This window comes from Amblyomma americanum, chromosome 8, assembly GCF_052857255.1.
Source record: "Amblyomma americanum isolate KBUSLIRL-KWMA chromosome 8, ASM5285725v1, whole genome shotgun sequence".
Taxonomy (NCBI): Eukaryota; Metazoa; Arthropoda; class Arachnida; order Ixodida; family Ixodidae; genus Amblyomma; species Amblyomma americanum.
Genome location: NC_135504.1, coordinates 3,091,153 through 3,110,511, shown reverse-complemented (window position 1 = coordinate 3,110,511; position 19,359 = coordinate 3,091,153). Strand labels below are relative to the sequence as shown.

Below are 19,359 nucleotides of genomic sequence, written 5' to 3'. Positions count from 1 at the left end.
TGAAAGTGTAAGTACTTTTCATTGGGAACACGAAGAAAATAAAAAATTAAAGAAAAGAAAACTGAAGCAAGTACCACTCGCGCTCAGATGCTCCTGTTGCGTGCTGTAAAAACAAATAACAACAAAAATGAAGAGCGCTCAAGAACGAAGAACACGCTGGGCCAGTCTAGAGATTAATTAGCAATTTTTGTGCTCTTTTGACAGTCACGTGGTGCGGCAAGATTTACAATGAATGAAGAAATCGTGTAGCGTTAAATATTTTGCCAAAGTCAAAACCAAAACCATTGCACGTTTTTTTTGTGTGTGTGGCACTGACTGTTTACGTGCTTCAGCGATGTACAGTAGCACTGCCTGCGGTACCTCCACGCGTTTTCTGGCGCATGCGCAGTTTCTAAACCGCGACGCCTGATGCTTTGGTGGTGTTGGACGACGTCGGGTCCGGAGAGATGTGTTCGCCATGGTTTTTCTGCGCTGTACCGTAATCTGGAAGCTGGTTCGTCGAAATTGCGCCGCAGCAGAGCACTTCATGAGCTTCGCATGTAAATGAAATTGACCCGACGAGGCCGTGAGGCTTGACATCATCACCAGCCGTCGACTACCAAGAGCCGAGGTGAGAAGCAGAACTGCTGGTCCAGTTAGGTTTAAAGCTGCGATCCGTCGTCGGTCGCATATTTCGGAGCGTAGGCTGATAAAAGTTCGTTCATTCGACGCGCTAAGGTGATTTAAATTCAGTCTGGTGTACACGGTTCTGATTTAGCGCTTGGGGCGAGCCGCAGCCGCTGTCCAACTATCGCTGGCACGGGAAACAAGCAATCGGTGGTCTGCTGTTGACACTTGCGCCGATACAGCGTGTGTCATCGCATGCCCGACGACTCTGTGCCGCTCCCTGAATGAGATAACGCGTCTAAATAAGGCGACATTGCCGCGCGCAGCCTTCTTTGTCAGCCTTACGCCTCAACCCTAGCGCGGTGCCGCAGTGATCACGACGCTAATTGAATATTTTAGTCCCGACGTCGATTGAGCGGCGGGGCTCCGACCTTGAGTGCGACGGGGACCGTGAGCCCGCTCGGCGCGTTTTCCGCCTGCCCCTAGCGACGGCTGTCATCGTCGCCGCAGGTGAGCGGAGGCTGTGTGTGTTTTGTTTTGCGCTGACTAATAACCTTGCGGCTACCAGCCAAGTTTGTGCTACCGCCGAGTGTTTTTGTGGCGCGAGTTGTCGACCCTTCGGATGTGTGCCGGTACCGCCCCCTCCCCAAAACGTCAACTTGAGCCGCTCACTCGACGCCGGCGTCGGGAGAAGAATGGATGGCATAACGAAGTCGTGCCCACATATTTAGACCGTGTCCGCACGACGTGTGTCCGCGCTTGGATGTCCTCGCGTGGCCTCCAATTCTTTTTGTCTTTCTACTTCCCCCTCTCGTCGAGACGAGTTCCTTGCATGATTTCACTCGCTTCGTCCGCAATCACCCCGGAAAGGAAGCCCGGCGCGTATTTCTGCGTAGCTGGATTTGAAACAACGTTCCGTGCTGCTTTCGTCCGCTTAATTCGAGCTCGTCGCCGCTTAAAATAGCGGCCGCGCGGCGTTGGAGCGGTTCTGTGCCGATAATAAATACCCCCCTCCATCTCCCTTCCATTCCACCTGCCTTGCCTTGAGCGACCGCGTGCGCCGAGTCCATTTCAGTGCACCTCCTCCCGTGTTAGCCGCTTACTTGGGAGCTTGCATGCGAACACAGCGGTGCAGGAGTAGCAGGCGCCTATTTATGCAACACTGCGGTCAACGTCCTGTCTGTGATAAACAAGTCCTTTCCTCTGCTAACCGTCAAGAATGTGGTTGGCTTGGCAGTGGACGTTTGCATGCTGTCTGTGGTTAGCCATTTGGTGTTTGCCTGCAGACAGGAGCTGAACATTTATGTTCATGTGTGCCAGGGGTATGACACAAGTTCATGGTAGTAGAACATTTGTTTGCTCTTTGTATTTTTTCACTGCTTACTTTAGTGTACCTTTCTTCTTTCTCAAAAACTCAAGAATTATCTGTGTGTAGCTGTCTTTGCCTTTTGTCACATCAGCAATGTACTAATACAGCAGCCTTTCATTTACCATTGCTGTTAGTTGTGGTGGTGCTTATTTGCTCATTTGATAATGGTTTTATAGAAGACCTCTGAAGGTGCTTTCATTGCCATTAATGAGGTGTCTGCCGAATGTAACCAGGAGCAGAAGCTAAACTGTCAGCTTGCCTTTTTCACTTGCACTTTGCATACCGCACTTCAACTCAAACAGATAGCAGGCTTGAGAATGTATGTGCAACTGTTCATGCTGGGTATTGTTAATGCCACTGGGCTGCTACTACAAGTACATTTGTACAGCAGAGTCACACTTCTGTTTCATTTGCAACAGCTGTCACATTGCGTCAGCAGGTTTGTCACTATTGTTTCTGCCTATGTGCATGCTAAGTTACACACGTTTGTGACACATGCACTGACGTCATTCGTTTTGGCAGGTACAGACGCCTTGACAGCCTGCAAATCTGTAGTAAATGATTAAAGCATTCTGCGCTTCCAGCCTTGAGGTGAGGTGCTCTTGTTCGAGGTTCTCTCTGCTGCTTGTAGGCCATGATGCGAACACTGCTCTATCGGGCTCTACTGTTAAGACTGTCAGTCAGTAGTCATAGCCATCTGGAGCTCTAAAGGAAGATTTTGTCACTGTGCTTCCCAATGGATAGTGTTGCAGCAAGTGTACAAGCAGAGTTGTGCAGTCTGACCAGGTTAAGTTGACACAATTGCATAGAGCGGTGAGAAGGTGTTAGTATTAATATAATATTTATAGCATGGCTTAAAGGAAGAGACTTTGTCACTGTGCTTCCCAATGGATAGTATTGCAGCAAGTGTTTAATAAAGCTAAGGCATTTTTTGCAAAGCTGTGCAGTCTGACCAGGTTAAGTTGACACATTTGAATAGACCGGTGAGAAGGTGTTAGTATTAATATAATATTTCTAGTGTGGCTCAAAAGGAAGAGATTTTGTCACTGTGCTTCCCATTGGATAGCATTGCAGCAAGTGTGCAATAAAGCTAACGCATTTGTTGCAATTGTGCAGTCTGACCAGGTTAAGTTGACACACTTGAATAGAGCAGTGAGAAGGTGTTACTATTAATATATTTCTAGCATGGCTGTGCCATTGTATCAAAATTAAAAGTTTCTGTTCTGCACAACAAGAATTTGCATTCATTGCCACATCACTTGGTAACTGAATGTGGATTTGTACCAACTTGTTTCAAGGTGCAGTTTGCAATCTGATGTTTCAATACAGCAAGCTGACCTGAGAAGAATGGTGTCTGAAACATCAATTTTTCTGCATTCCGAGTAGCATGATAGCATTGTTTTTCTTGTAAACATTGATGGAGCCCATGTGTGGAAGGAATCCATATCAGTCGTGTAAGTTACGGCTCCTTCAAGATATGAAGTGTGCTGCAGTTTTATGTGTGGACTAGTGGACGTACTGTCACCCACCCTACGGCTGGCTCTTATCCAAAACATATGTGTGCGATAGCTAGGCTAGCCCAGCCAGGCAGTTCACTGAGCAGCGTTTAAAGCTGGAAAATGCTTGAATTTTCACTGGGTATGTCAAGAAACTAAAGCATGTTTTTTATACTGATGTATTAAATAATGGTTAAAGCCAAGCCATCTTACTCAGTGTCTATTTTTATTATCAGTTTGCTGTGTGATCATACTTTGCAGTACTAAGGCATTGCATTTGAAAGACTTAATGTGTTTTCGCAGTCAAAGAAGGCAGTGCTACTTGGGGTGAATTGGAGATGACACATTGTCAAGTTGCTTGCTTCTTCTGACTTCGTTTTGTTTCAGAAAATGTGGGATGCTGTGCTTGTTGAATGTACTTGTTGTTCCCATTGCATTTAACAGCATATGTTTTTAAGTACAGTGGCATAGCAGTGTGGAGCCTGTATGCGACGACACATGAACAACCAACACTTAAGAAAGGTTAATTTTGCTGTTAGTATGCTGTGGTAGCCTTGACATCTTGCTAGAGGCAACTTTTAAAGTCTTTTGTGCTGTCTGAATACTCTATGCCATTTTGTTGAACGTTGAACTATGCAAGCACTTTCATAAAATGCGCGCTGTGTAAACGTGGCCATTCTTGCAGCATTGGCGAAATGCAATGCTCACTTGCGTACACATTGCTCACATGTTGTGCTGTCATCTCAGGTTGGGAAACTGAACCGTATCGAGGCAGAGTTTCAAAAAAAAAAAGTTTCAAACACATGGAACTGGAAAACAGAACTATGAGGGATATGTTTAAATTGCCTAGTGAGCACTCTTTTGGCTGATGGTGGATTCCTGGCTAGAAATGCTTCTGTGTGATTTTGCAGATGATCGGGGAAAAAAACGAGGTAAAGGCTGAAGCTTTATTAGATGGCCACGGTCTCAATGTTGTGAAGTTTTTGGGCACAAACTCAATGTGAGCGATGTGAACTTCTCAGTGAACCTCAAGAATCTGTCTCTCAACTAGGCCATCATATTTGGGTTGAAAGGTCCGAGCAGCTGAGTCAAACCGCTATCCTGTTGAGTGGTGCGTCAGTGCTTTAATCTGTTAGGTCACTGAGGAGCTTAGCTTTGAAAGCATTACTTGGAATAGCCATATAAATGACAGTGTAATATGGGAATTGTTTTCGAGATTTTTGTGTTCAGAGTTTGGTCGCCTGCATGTACATGGATTCGAAAAAACTTTAGCACTGTCATGGACATTGCAAAAAATGCCTGCTTTCTAGAAGAGACAATCAAACAAGGCAGCCTTGGAGGAAAGCAGAAATAATAAGACTGATTAAGTGTCGAATTAGGGGGAAATTAATGTCAGTACTAGTCTGCTGCGTATATTACCATTGAGGTCATTGTTTATTGGTTCTTGTGGTATACCAATGTTGTTGGATAGAATGCATAATTTTTCTGCTAGGTGCTGGCTGGTGCTAAACTAATCGCTGTGAGGTGTTTGTTCCCTATGCCTGCTGTCGGCATAGACACTGATTGGCATTTTTCCATCTTCTAACTCGTTTTGCTACCTGGTGCAGGTTCCAACATGAGCAGCAGCAGCACCACGTTGGCGCCGTCGAGCACGACGGCGGCCGGCATGGTGAGCTCGTCGTCGGTGCTGCCGGCGGTACTGGCCAACGTGACGGCTGAGAACGCCAGCCAGGTATTGGAGGACCTGCCGCCTACCTTCCTGCAGACGACAGGGGCCCAGGCCCTGTCAGGGGCCTTCGTCTGGACCGCCCTGATCATCACCTGCCATCAGGTTGGGGAAGCAGTTGCATTTTGTCATCATCGGCAACAGAAGCAGCTGATATTGCAGCATCCTATCACCTGTCAATTGAACAAATGGCCTTTGCTATAACATGCCATAGGTCTACTACTGTCAGTGTCAACTTAAGACCCTAAGGCATGCTTCAGCTCTTCCAATACTGCATTGTTTCATTCAATCACTCTTGGTCACTCATTTTAGACTTTGAAGAGAAGCCTGTTATTCTTCATATGGCTGAGTCACAGTACCATCTTATTCGTTAGCTGGGGAGTTAGTGGTGGCTTGCTGGAGGCAAGCATTTGACATGACATGCATATGTTCCAAATCATTGTGCCTTCCATCATTCCTGAAGCCTTAGCATTTTTGTGTCTTCATAGGGAGAAGGGGTTTTCATCCATCTGTTCGCTTTGGAAGCACGCTGAGGCGTGTCTGCACTGGCGTTCAGTATTCTTAAGAGTATTTTTGCCTTTTTATAAATTTTTGTTTCTAAATTACCACTGCATGAGTTTTGAGTTGGACAAGCAATCTTGAAAGGACACCAGAAGCGATAGTTATCTGTAGCATCTTGAGCCTTTCAGTCATGTCAGTTGTCATAACCATGCTTGATCACATTGTCATGCCCAGTGTTTCACATGCAGATCTACCAACACCTGCGGTTCTACACGTTGCCGACGGAGCAGCGCTGGATTGTACGGATACTGTTCATAGTTCCCATCTACGCATTCGACTCCTGGCTTAGTCTGCTTTTCTTCCGGGAGAACTACTACATCTACTTCAACAGTGTCCGTGACTGGTATGAAGGTGAGCTAAGACTGCATTAGTTTAGTTCCTCTGTTTTGAGCTGGCCCCGAGAGTTGCTGTCTTAGCCACATATCGTGGCTTTGGTAACCAAGGCTAAAGTGTAGCCATCATGCTTGGCTAGGAAGCCATGTATGATTTCTAGGGAAGGCTCCAGGCCTCCCTTTGCCTAGTCGCCTACAAAAGGCCAGCAAGCTTTTGGGTTAGGATGTAGAGAGTGATGCCCGTGTATTGCACTGAAGAAATGAACGCGGTAAAGAACTTGAAGAAAATGCACGGGGACACCTCATTACCTTATGTGTTAGCAAAGTGTTGATTACCAGCTGTTGATGCTTTTAAAGAAAGTGGCGTCACTTCTGGTCTGGTGATGTCACATCCCTCCAGCCAATGGGTGAATTCTGTGACCAACAACACATTTTTATATGCTATCACATTAAGAATTGAGGGGCAATCAGTATGATTGATGCGGATCAAATGAAAGAGCATTCTTCACCTTCTCTTTCTTCCTGACCGTGTACTTTGCATGTTATTGCACGTTCAAGAACCCCAGGTGGTTGAAATTATCTCGAGCCCTCCACTACGGCATTCATCATAGCCTTATTTGCTTTGGAACATTAAACCCCCATAAACCAAACCAACCATCTTCTTTTGTCCTATCAGTCTGCAGCCTGGAGAACGAACTGTATCGCTACGACCACTACCTCTACTTGTAATTTCACTAAGCCACTTTCACAAGAACCCAGTCGCCGTCACATGTCACCCAAGTGTGCTTACCAAGTTGCTATCACTGGTGTTTTATCAGAGCCGATCATTAATTATAGCCAGTGTTTCATTGTGGCTGTTTCATTCTCACGCTCTCCACCCGCCGGAAGGTGGTGGGTGGAGAGCGTGAACTCCCTTGAGATGGCACCTACCATGATTGGCAGGCATGGGCCTCACACAGATGCCAGCACAGGGCAGTCTTCACCATCATGGCCCTCCTAATGCCCTCACAAGAAAAAAAAAAAACTTTTATCAGCAAGTGTGCGCGCTATGTACATAGGCTTCGTCACCACTGATAGCCTGAGTGTTTTGCGCCTGTTTCATAGGTGGCTTTCTGAAACCCTGTATCTTCTCTTGTTTTAGCATTTGTGATCTACAACTTCTTGAGCCTCTGTTACGAGTACCTCGGAGGTGAGAGCAACATTATGTCCGAGATCCGGGGCAAGCCAATACAGTGAGTGGGGGTTTGCTTCTTGGATGGGTGCCCTGCATCTGCTTGCTTCTTTCTGCCTTGTGCTATGTTTTACACAGGACATCATTTCAGAAGTTCGATGGCTGCTGAGAATAAGTTCGGGTTATTAATTTTCTGAGTGGTGTGGATTTACTTTGATTAATGAGAAACGGAAGGTGCTATTTTTGAGCATTCAATTTGAAGCTTGTCTAAACAGCGCATTTGTATGCAGTGTTTGTCCTAAGTCCTCAAGAACAGCCATGCTCAAAACTGAATTTACTTCTTTTTCTTTAGCTCGAAGAAAATATTGCCATCAGCAACTTGAATGCAATATAATGAGGTTTCGAAAAAAATAACATAGTGTATTATTGGAGTGTGGCTCAGGAAATGGTCAGTGTGAAGAAAATCTTAGAATATCTGATTTGCATGTAATCACATTCAAATGAAGCCTCAAATATTAGATTTTCCTGGAAAATAAGAAGCCTTCTGAGCATATTTACCTGAACGAGTCTGAATGGGCAATACATGGATTGTGTGTGTTTACATTATGTGATATCTGTTGCTGAGCAATCTGGAACTAAGCTGTGTCAATAGCAGATATGCAAGCAGAAATTGGTGCACTATCAAGTTTCGTCAATGCTTTTGTCTCAGTTATTCTGTCTTGCTGTGATTGCTCTAAAGGGACCAACAACTGAATTTTAAAGACCCAGATTTTTTTGCCACGACGGAAAGTTTAATTTTCAAGGTGTCTGATTCCACAGTAATTATGTTAAAAATTCCATAGAAGATTTTTACGGAAAATGTTTCAGTTTTAGTCAGTGGACATGCTTGGTTATACGTATACCAGTGCTGGAACCCATGATAAGTGACCACTACACATAGTGTTTGCATGCTGACAAACTAGAAACTTGCATGGGCCATGTCTCCACACAGCAGTTAGGCAGTTACAGTGCAGCATAGCATCCATTTGTGCCTTTTTTTTTGCACACATATCGTACAATGCACTAAGGTTTGTCTCATTGACTACAAGTTCAGTGAACTGTGGTTACAGCTCGACCGTCAAATGCGGAACACTGTGGTGCCTCTAGTAACAACTCAGAGCACCTCAACTCTGTGGTGCGAAGGGCGTGGCACTTTTTTTCATTGAAGGAGACATTGGAAAGAATGTAAACCATATAAATTTACAAGCAGCAATTTTGAACGGAGCATACCATATTTACTCGAATGTAACGCGACCACGATTGTAACTCGAGGGTCGACTTTTCGGGTGTGAAAAGGGGAAAAAAAAAGCTATGATTGTAACGCGAGGGTAAACTTCGGGCGTGCGACAGAAAAACTGAAAGAACCCGAATGTGACGCGAGGAATCAACATCGCACAGTTCTGAGGGTCGAAGACAACTTTATTGAAATACAAGCCAAACAGGCGTTCCTATACACCCTCATCCTCACGGCAGTTGTCGCCGTCACTGTCATCATCACAGCTTGACTCTAGTTTGTCACTAGCTGCCTCCCACAGCAGGTCGTCCTCGCTTCCGTCTAGAGCATTTGAAATTGAGCATTTCTTAAATGCGCGGTAGCCCAAATCATGAGGCAGCCCGTACCAGGCTGCTGAAATTCAGTGGGCAACGGTAGACACGCTTGGGCATTTCAGCCTACCTGCAGGTGCTGTTGATCCGCTTTCAATCCACTCCCAGTATAATTGTCGCAAGCGATCCTTGAAGGGCTTGTTCATGCAAACGTCCAGAGGCTGGAGAATGGAGGTCATGCCACCTGGTATAACAACGAGATGCGTTCGGTCACGCTGTAGCTTTTGTTTGCCGCCAGGTGTCAGGTGACCTTGGAAAGAGTCCGGAACCAATATTGCTTCTGGATGCAGCAATGCGCCTGGCCTCCGGTCCCACACGCTTTGAATCCAATCTATGACAAGATTCGAGTCCATCCAACCTTTTTCGTGACAGCACACGATAACGTCTTTCGGGAAAGTTTCCTTCGGGATCGTCTTCCGGCGAAAAATGATGAATGGAGGGAGCTTGCGGCTGTCAGCCAAACATGCCAGCATATTGGTAGTCTGATTTTTTTCGTTGCCTGTGCTTCTACGGCGAACTTCATGCTCACCAGACTTGTGCACTGTTCTGAACATAGGCATGTCCAGATACACGGGGGTCTGGTCGGCATTGCCGATATGTCCAAGTGGCATGTTGGTGGAGCGATGAAAATCGATGACGTAGCGCTGGAACTCTCGAAGTTTTGATTCGAAGTCCCGGGGCAGCTTTTGGCAAATAGAAGTTGTGCGTCAAAGGGAGAACCCGGCCCTTCGCATAAACTTCTGCACCCAGCCTCGTGATGCCTTAAACTGGTTTTTGGGTCAAACCCATGTCCCGCGCAAGCTCCTGTGCTTTGCACTGAAGCATTTCAATGTTTACTCCAAGTAGTCAGGAACGTTGCTCGCTAATGAACTCTGCAAGGCGACGCTCCAACTCCGGGAAGCGGCCTTTCTTGGGCTCCCGAAAGCCTTTTCGCAGGCTGTTGCAGTTAAACAATTCCTCGCGATGCTTCCTCCATCCCCTGATCGTCGATTTGTTGACGTCCAGACGTCTTGCAGCCGCTGAACTTTCCACTTTCTCAGCAAGCAGAATAGCGTTTCGCTTGAAGCCAGCTGTATACTGAGCGCGTGAGCACGCCATTCCGCTTGAAGACAACTCGACCGTTTGATGGGCATAGGCCTAAGACTCGAAGCACGGAATGCACAACTACACGCACTGGCACCAAACACGAGAAAGAGCGAACAAAGCGCGCTGCTCCATGCCTTGCTGCCTGTTAGTCACGTGGCCACGTTTTTGCATCAGTTGCAAGGATTAACAGACAGACGGCGGTGGGATCGCTCGCTCCTTTGCTGGCGTCTTGGCGGCGATTGTGAGCGCTCGGTGCCTCCGAGATGGCTGTTTCATTTTGCGGTCACGGAGGCCACACAACCTCGCTACAGGCTGCGAGCATTCGTCAAGAGGTGGCGCCCTCGCATCGCGCCAGTGGGATGGGCGTCTTTCGAGAGCAGAGAGGCTAGCAGTAAGATAGCATTTGAGGAACGATTGAGAAAAATGGAGGAGAAGCATTGGGCTAGGAAAGTTTTCAGATACCTGTATATAAAGAATGTTGACACGAAATGGAGAAAGCGTAGACTAGAAAATTGACAAGCAAATATCTGGTCAGCAGTAAGGGGGCAAATCAGCAATTATCGGTTAAGAAAAAGGTTAAAGAAACAGAGAGAGCTCTGTGGAAAACAGGGATGCTGACGAAATCGGCACTGGGAACATACCGGACCTTTAAATAGGAAATTGTCAAAGAAAATATCTATGATAATTGTAGGGGAAGCTCTTTGTTGTTTGAGGCCAGGACTGGAGTTTTGCGGACTAAGACGTATAGAGTCAGGTACCATGAGATAGACACTTTGTGCATTGCGTGCGGAGAGGAGGAGGAAACGGCTGAACACTTGATACTTTTCTGTAAAGGGCTTCACCCTACAGTGGCTTCACCCTACAGTGGAAAGCAGCGGGGCTGGTTTATCCAAGGCATTGGGATTTAAGGACAGTGAAGGGAAAGTAGATTTTAAGCGGGTAGAAGTAACCAAGCGAAGGTTATCTTATTGGTGGCTAAAAGCAAGACAGGAGTAAAATTGCACAAGACATGGCTAGGTGGCTTGAGCCACCGCCTGATTTAAAGGGTTCAGCCGTATCCATCCATCCATCCAGTGAAAAATTTAACGAAGAAGATGACACATGTGCTGTGTATGGTAAATCTGAAGAAACAATAGAACTCCTCATCCTAAAATGCGATGGTATCCACCCCGATGTCGATGCAGGCACTGTCACTCTTCCTGAGGCCTTAGGTGTTTAGAGATAACAATAATCATATAAATAAATCTGCGGTGGAAATGAGCAAAAAGCGATTGGAGGATTGGTGGCACAAAACCAGAGAGGTGACATAAGTTTTAAAGTGTAGGAAGACGTTTTTTTTAAGGAAATGGCGAATTGTATTAACAACTTACAGCAGAGTAAACAAAAATAAAGGAAAAAAACTGAGCATAATGGCAACAACCACTGCCCCGTTTCAAAGGGGACGCTCCTACCTTCCATCCATCCATCCAGTGACTCTAGCTGGCGTCGGCTCTTGTTGGCTTGTTCTCACTGGTGTCGTTTTTTTTTTTTTGCATTTGCGATTAGGCTGCCGCTTCGTCCTAGTAGTTGTGACGTGTGGTTCGCGTACTGGTTGACCGGCGAGTTGGAGTGCGTGATTTCGAATGACCAGTACGATCAACGCACACATTTGACACATGAAATGATTTTAATAGTGTGTGTTTGGTGCTCTTCATAGCGTTTTTAAACCTAGTATTCAATTATAACGCGGGGGGTGACATTTTCTTTCTACGTTCGGTAAAAAAACTCGCGTTACATTAGAGTAAATACAGTACTCTGTGCATATAAGTCATATAATATTATTGAATAGTAGTCATGTGATGGGATACATTGATAGTAATAACACATTTTTGCTGCAGAATGTCGCTCCAGCTTATTTCATGCAATTTTCAGTTCTCAGTTAAGTTTACAAATCCTCATTGTTTTTTGCAGTATCCTGGGTCTGCCTTTATGGGACAAGTTCTCTTTTTTTTTCTTAAACTCGTGACACTTTTTGGTCAGTTGTTGGTCTCTTTAAACAGCTGGTTGCACTGCGGGCGCTCTGGTCATTTCTTCTGTGCTGTGACAGCCCTGCTTCCATTTCATTTACAGGCAAAGCTTCTGGTATGGCACTTGCTGCCTCTCTGGAAAGACATACACCATTGGTTTTCTCCGGTTCTGCAAACAGGTGCGCATCCATTTGTACTTTACTACTATGAAAGCAGTTACATCACAAAAGATTTATGGTACTGTGGGGAACAGAGAGACCATAAATGGAACATGCCTCTCGGACCTTAGTGCATAGGCGCATGGCCTCACGGCGGAGGTTCTTAGACTGGGTGCCTTGGAGTGCTTTTTGGGGTTCGCAGAGTAGCTATATCTACAACCTGCACATCTCCTTTCTTGCCTGCTTTATTTTGAGACTAATTATACCGTAACTGGTTATGTAGCAGGCTTTTTCACTCAGCATCCAGTCGTTATTACTGGAGTTTAGACATCTTTTTTATGTGCCACCATGCATCTGTACACTTTTTTTTTACATGCGTGGCACAATTGCAGATGAATTTCAGTGCATGCTTGCATTATAACTGTGGTTTGATCTATGTTGTTTGGTCTTGTTGATGTGACCCATTTTGCTCTGGCTTCACATGCATGCGAAAGACTTTCTACTTGAGGCCATCGAATTTACGTACTTTTTTTGTTTTCTTTCAGGCAACTCTGCAGTTCTGTGCAGTGAAACCTCTCATGTCTGTGATTACACTGATTCTGCAGCCTTTTGGGAAGTACTCCGATGGAGACTGGAGGTAGGGTACTGGTGTCCTGACTGGACACTGTTCACTGGAATCTCGATGGCATGAATCTCACGGGGTCGCAGAAGTCATTCGTGTCATCCAAAATGGAACAAAATCTGCCTGCTGAAATGCATTCATGCAGATTTGCTTTATGGCTGACGGGATGCACTTACGGCCTCGCAACATTGCTACTGCGCGACTGGTAATCGTGATGCTGGAGACGTGCAGGCAGCACTCTGTGCACTACAGTGCAGTTGCGGTTTGCATGGTTGCGGCTTGTGTGTTCATATAACCGATTGTGGCGTGGGAGTGTGTTCAAAAGTCCACATTATACACAATGCATTCTGCTCAGTGTGTTTACAAATTTGTATCATCACGAAATTAGTATCAACTATGTTTGTATCATCGAGGTCCTACCAGTAGTATCGTGTGCCTGTGCTTATGTGTTTTGATCTATGTGCTTTAATGTATATTAATTTGAAATTCTCAGTCTTGTTGAGTGTGTTAGTGTAGCAGGGTGCATTTTGGGGAAACTCCTCACTACGGAAAGTGAAGAGAGTCTGGAAAAGTTGCAGTAGCACTCAGTTCCTAATGTGCTCTTCAAAAATTAATGTATGGCAAGTGTATTGATCTCTGTCAATCATGTTTTACATGCTTTATTCATCATTTGTGGGACCTGCTGTGTGGAGTGAAAATATCTGCTGGATGGGGTTCCTTTACAGTGATTGACAAACCTGGTAAATAGCAAACAAAAATAGAAGGAAAGGAAAATGTATAGGCATGTGCGAATAGTGATTTGAATAGTGATTTTATGGTTCGAAGCGAATAGTAATTCTAATAATTTCGAAGTGAATATTTCGAATGCTTCTGGCACACAAAACAAAAAAGGTTGAACGGCACAATAGGCATTTTCAAAATCATGTATGTTTTAGCACACAAGGTCATTACATGAAAAAAAAGAGAGAATGCATTTAAACTTTGTCACACTCATTGAAGCTGTGCCGACTTTTTGCAAGAATGGCCATTGGAAATTGGGGGAGCCAACCTGCATGTGGTGCCGACGTATCTGTGGGGTGCAAGACCTATATGTGGGCTCTCGAACAACTACATTTAATTGCAATTGCATCGTTGTGCAGCTGTTGCTTAAGCAGTCACTCTATGACACCTGCTAGGCATGCATACCTCGTTCCCAGCGCCACCCTGCATCAGGTGTTGGAAAGAAACACCCATCTCCATGTGTCTCGCGCTGCCGCGGTGGCTGAGTGATTATGGCGCTCGGCTGCTGGCCCGAAAGACACGGGTTCGATCCCGGCCGCAGCGATAGTGGTCAAAATTTCCGGAGCCCTTCACTATGGCGTCTCTCATAGCCTGAGTTGCTCTGGGACGTTAAACCTTCATAAACCAAACCAAACCATGTATCTCGTGCTAGCTCCCCTTCATGATATCGAATACTTTAATATTCCATCAAAGAATTGAAATTATCGAATATTTGCACATGCCTACAAATGTACAGTCGCCAACTTACTTTTCGGACTTTGTGGGACTCTGAAAATGTTGTGAATAATTGAACAGTTTGAAAGAATAATTGAAAGATTAATTTTTTGAAGTTCACTCCAAAAAAATTAATCTTTCTGCAGAAAACAGGCTTTAAGAGTCATGAACTATGCTGCTCCCCACATTCCGCTTGCAAGCGATAATATTAGACCTTCTCTGAGCCACAGTCATGTTTTCGTCATGTCTGCACCACCTCGTGTCACTCTAAGTCAATGTACCAGACAGTGCGATGCAGCCTCAGGTCGTGCCGCGCAAAGCAAGAACAGCCTAAGAAAGAGACGGGTAATCGCACGGGTAAGTGCACGACCCCCCCAATCACCTCCCCAGGACCACGGCTTCGCTGCAGCTGCCCGGTTTTCAACACGATCACGCGCTTTGTAGGCCCTCTTGATGGCAACGATGAGCATGCTGTAATCTGAAGTGGCAGCCATGAGGAACAAACAGCCAAGTCTATCCAAACCAGCCCGTCCGGTTGACTGGGTTTAAATCCTAGAGGGTGCCTTTCACAGCAGAGGAGAACCGGTTGGTTGCAACAGTGATGCCCGCTCGTGCCTATATTAAGCCGAAAAAAGAAATGTTCAGTTGAAAAATGTTTCTTCACAGTATTGCTGGCGACTATTTTAGTCCGAAAAATCAAACTTTTGAACTTCAGAGAGTCTGAAATATCGGTCGTGAAAATGTACACGTTCCTATTAAGTGCTTGACTGTTCCTCAGCGAAGTCCAAAATATCGTGCAAGTCCGAATTATTGGAGTCTGAAAAATCTGTCCATTACTGTAGTCCAGTATCAGATTGTTTCTCAGAGGCTAAAGTCTTGTCTAGAGACCACCCTGGTTGAAATTGACCTTTTTTGGTAGGTAAAAGCATCACAGTGTCAGGTTTGGCTCTCAACAACAGGTCAACTAAAGCCATATCACTGTATAAGTTCCAAGAACCTACAAGATAAGGTAGATGAACTGAATCTCGGCCCTTTTTTCCACTGAAATCACTTACAATGGCCAGTAGCCCTGTCCGGCTGCTTTCTAGTGCACTCAGTGCTAGGTCAAGCCCATTTATTTCAGTTTTAGCACTCACACTTGCCACTCCGTGAGTCATTGCCTGAATTGCTAGGTTTTTTTTTTTTTAAAGGGAAAACAGAAAAATTGGCTGTGGTTTAGCTCTGGTTAAACCTGGAGTGACGGGATAGCTACGTCTTGCCGTGTGGAACTCAGTCCAATTACAAAGTCAATCTTGCGCCGCTTCGTTTCGCTGGGCGTTCCTTCTTCACCTTCGTCCCTGGACGTCATTCACTCTCCCCCTCCTCTCCCCCTCTCTATCCACCCCCACCCCTCCTCCCCCAACTCTATTTTGCCACCACGTGACCAGCCACGGCGCCGGACGCCACGGAGCTCGAGGGCAGCCACGCAGCTCAACGGGTGCCACGCTGAAGGCTTGAAGTGCTAGCGTAGTGTAGTTCTCGCTACAAAAGGTGTTGCGTGCTTTTGACACCTCGCTCCCTTGGAGATGACCTTTCGATGCATTGCTGACGTGGGAAGAACAGAGATGTAGGGATTTAATGAAGCAGTGTGCAGTCGACCCTTGATTACAGTAGCCGACGGGTAATTCGGATTCCAATAATTCGGACTTGTAGGATATTTCGGACCTTGATGAGGCACCGTCAGTCACCCCATAGAAGCGCATACATATTCGTGACGGATATTTCGGACTTAAAGGTCCGAAAGTTCGATTTTTCGGGCTAATTTCAGTCGCCTGCGGGCCAAAATCGGCCATCTTATCGGCTTTTCGCCGGCGCAAAAGGTGCCATCTTGGATTTAGGTGGATTTACGCTGCAGTTGGATTGGCTTGACATACTTTCGGTGCCTAATTGTTGCCAGTAGAGGTCCCTGCAATCTCTGACACTTCGAGGTGGCAGCCGGATTGTCATCGTCGTCAACTTGCTTTTGTCGCCGACGTTGTCGCTGGCAGTTATCGCTTGTCCCATGCGTTAAAAAATTTGTTGTTGGAAGAAGAAAATTGCGCAGTAGCTATCAGTAGCTAGCAGTAGCGGACGCCTGAACTGCGCATAAAGGAGGGACTAAGGAGGGGATAAAGGAGGGACTGAGAGAAGAAAGGAAGAAAGAGGTGCCGTAGTGGAGGGCTCCAGAATAATTTCGACCACCTGGGGATCCTTAACATGCACCGACATCGCACAGCACACAGGCGCCTTTGCGTTTCGCCTCCATCAAAATGCGGCCACTGCGGTTGGGTTCGAACCCGCGTACTCCGGGTCAGTAGTCGAGCGCCCTAACCACTGAGCCACCGCAGCCGGCCTCTTACATTCGCCGTTTCGTCACTTGTTTCTTCGACTGCGTCGATTGAGTGGCTACCCCGAGTAGCGCTCAGTCTTCACGAGGTTACATCCGTTCGCCGTTTTGTGATTGCGTCCGGTGGTTCCACTGCTTTGAACAAAAAGTGCCTTGTCTTTGCGTGTGTTTGATGAGCGGTGTGGTGCACACTGGGGTTGTGGACAACATGGCCCGGCCGGGTCCGTCAAAGAAGCGGGGGAATTATTCAACTAAACGCTGCGACCTTGCTGTCTAGCGTGTACAGTGAAAGCACAACTTTGGTGCAAATACAGGCGCAAATTGTCGCCAGCAAGAGAAATTTGCTGCAAGGTGAAATCAGTGACATTTTTAAGCCGACTTCATCTCAATAAAGTGATTTTTTTGTACCTCATGGATTTTTCGGACTGTTCGATTATTCGGACCATTTTTCGAGTTTCTTAAGGCGGAACTGCATGGCGCGATTCAGGTGCGATTGACGCGCGGATACTGGGACGCGCGCGTCATTTTGACGCGTGCCCAGCACGAAATCGCGCCGCCGCGTGCTGCTGCTCGGAGTAGAAAAAAACGCCTCGCGCGGCGCGTCCGGGGCGCGTCCGCCAATCAGATTTCAAGTAAGTCACGTGGTATTTGGTCACGTGGCATTTTTGGTTTTTGGTTTTGCCACTAGATGGCCCTACTCTCTGCGCATCTCGACGGAACCTTTTCGGCGCATTTTTTTTTTCGCTCTGCAGAACCGGCGCGCACGTGAAAAACACATGCTACTGTTTCGTGCGCGCATCGTGTTCATCGAAAATGGAGAAAGCAGTCTTCAACGAGGCCGCACCCAAATAGACCTCCTGACCCACATTTGTTCTTGCTTCAGAATCAGCATCCCTCTTAACAGTAGCAATCGCCTCTTCTGCTCTGTAGTAAGCGCCCGACACTCCATTTTCTATGTCGAGTTGTAAACAAGCAGCGGCCTCTTGGCATGCAGAAAGTACATAGTCGCAGTTTCGCACACACTCTTCCTGCTTGAAATTAAGCTTGATAAATATACTTCGGAAAAAAAATGTCGTTGTGTAATTACACTAACATTATTTCTATTGCAGTGTTGTGTAAGTTTAAGGGCATATTACATATGCGGTAGCAGGGACAATTCATGTCGTTGGGAGTTACGTTGTCTGGCAACCCGGAAAACGCGCCGTGAAGACGCCGCTCCCCTTTTTTCGTGCGGGTGCTCGCACGTTGACGGCAACGCGGGCGTCCACCGCCATGCGGTTCCGCCTTTAAAGTCCGAAAAATCGGTTGGCGGCTGTATTCAAACTACTCGAAGCAAGCTAGAATTTGTTGGAAGTCTGTAAAGTTTGAATTAACAGGAGATATTAGTTAGCAGGAGGAGGGCACCTAATGTTAATGGGATTAAAGCATTGGTAAGTAAACTGGGTTGTCAGATTAAGTGAGTTTGAATTAATGAGCTCATAGTATTTAAAACCAGTGCTCTGAAGGTGCTTGTTTTCTGAAACTTGCAGTGTCCTTATTTTTAATCCTTTGCTTCAAGGCTGACAGTTTGTGTATGCATTTGCTCTCAGTGTATTTCTTGTTGGTTCATGTTTTTGTTCACCCCTCACCATGATGCCACGTGCAGGCCAGACAGTGGCTACCTGTACATCACGATAATCTACAACATCAGTGTGTCGCTGGCGCTGTACGGCATGGTGCTGTTCTACTTTGCCACCAAGGACTTGCTGGCACCCTTCGACCCCGTCTGGAAGTTCTGCACTGTCAAGTCGGTCATCTTCCTCTCCTTCTGGCAAGGTGAGCAGTAGCGGTCCTGGCTGCCTATGCTTCCCCTGCTGGTTGGTTGGGAACCATTAACAGAGCGTCATTATCGGAGAACCGTTAACAGAGCACCTTGTTGGAGAACCATTGTCGGAGACCCCGTTGTCAAAGAACCATCGTCAGGGAGCCATTTCTGGATAACTGTTTCTGGGTTGTTACCAGAGAACTGCTATTGCTTGGTTGCCTGTGGTCCTGGGTAATACTCCAGTAGGTGTATGAGTTGTGGTGTGACGAAAATGACACCAACACAGTGCAGATGAAAGCGAACACAGCGTGACAGCTCAGCACTGTGTGGGGTCTGTTTATTTTACTTGTCTTGTCATCGGGAACAAACAGGAACCCTGCATCTATGTTCGTGAACAGTAGCTTGTTTGGTTGACATTGCACATGTCATGCTCTTTCATGGAATTTTCAACTCTGCAGCTGGCTCTTGTTTCTGTATTTTGGTGACCGTTACTTCGGAACTTTCATGTGAGACACTCACCTATTCATCCTTTTGTGCATCACTGCTTGATGGATGAGATGTCAGATTAACTGAAGGCTTGAATTGATAGTAGTCTTTAGCGGGAATGAAATGTATGACGCACTTGCATAAGTTGTGTGAGCATTCTCCATGAGGTAGCAAAACTGCCTTCCGACGATTCTTACTAGTGAATGAGAACAGCTGACAGTGGAAAATTGCAGCATGCAGTTCAAATTATGACCAACCAATGCTGCAAATGGTCCTAAGGTTGTCTGTTTCAGTTCATGGGGTCTTGGATACATTGTTTAGTTTGTGGCTTGGCTATCCTGTAGATTGAATGCATTAGTTATACAGGTAAACCTCGGCATATTGATATAAAGAAAAGTCTGCAAATCTTTGTTAGATGCAGTTTTCATGTAAA

General features: G+C 46.1%; 1 protein-coding gene across 4 annotated transcripts in view; it reads left to right on the top strand.

The window, feature by feature from the left end:
- The first annotated feature begins 385 nt into the window (after positions 1–385).
- Tmep (Transmembrane endosomal protein) overlaps positions 386–19,359 on the top strand; it is a 36,560-nt gene continuing 17,586 nt past the window's right edge. The window contains exons 1-8 of one of the 4 annotated variants that reach the window (XR_013307852.1): positions 386–610; positions 2,498–2,566; positions 5,079–5,302; positions 5,947–6,109; positions 7,232–7,322; positions 12,101–12,176; positions 12,701–12,792; positions 18,282–18,451. Coding sequence is in view for 1 of the 4 variants with exons in the window: in XM_077633661.1 (XP_077489787.1) it covers positions 5,087–5,302; positions 5,947–6,109; positions 7,232–7,322; positions 12,101–12,176; positions 12,701–12,792; positions 18,282–18,451 (808 nt within the window). In the remaining 3 variants the exon portion in view is untranslated. Of the gene's footprint in view, positions 611–929; positions 1,117–2,497; positions 2,567–5,078; positions 5,303–5,946; positions 6,110–7,231; positions 7,323–12,100; positions 12,177–12,700; positions 12,793–18,281; positions 18,452–19,359 lie in introns of those variants that run through there. The other 3 variants (XR_013307851.1, XM_077633661.1, XR_013307853.1) reach the window with 3 other exon arrangements.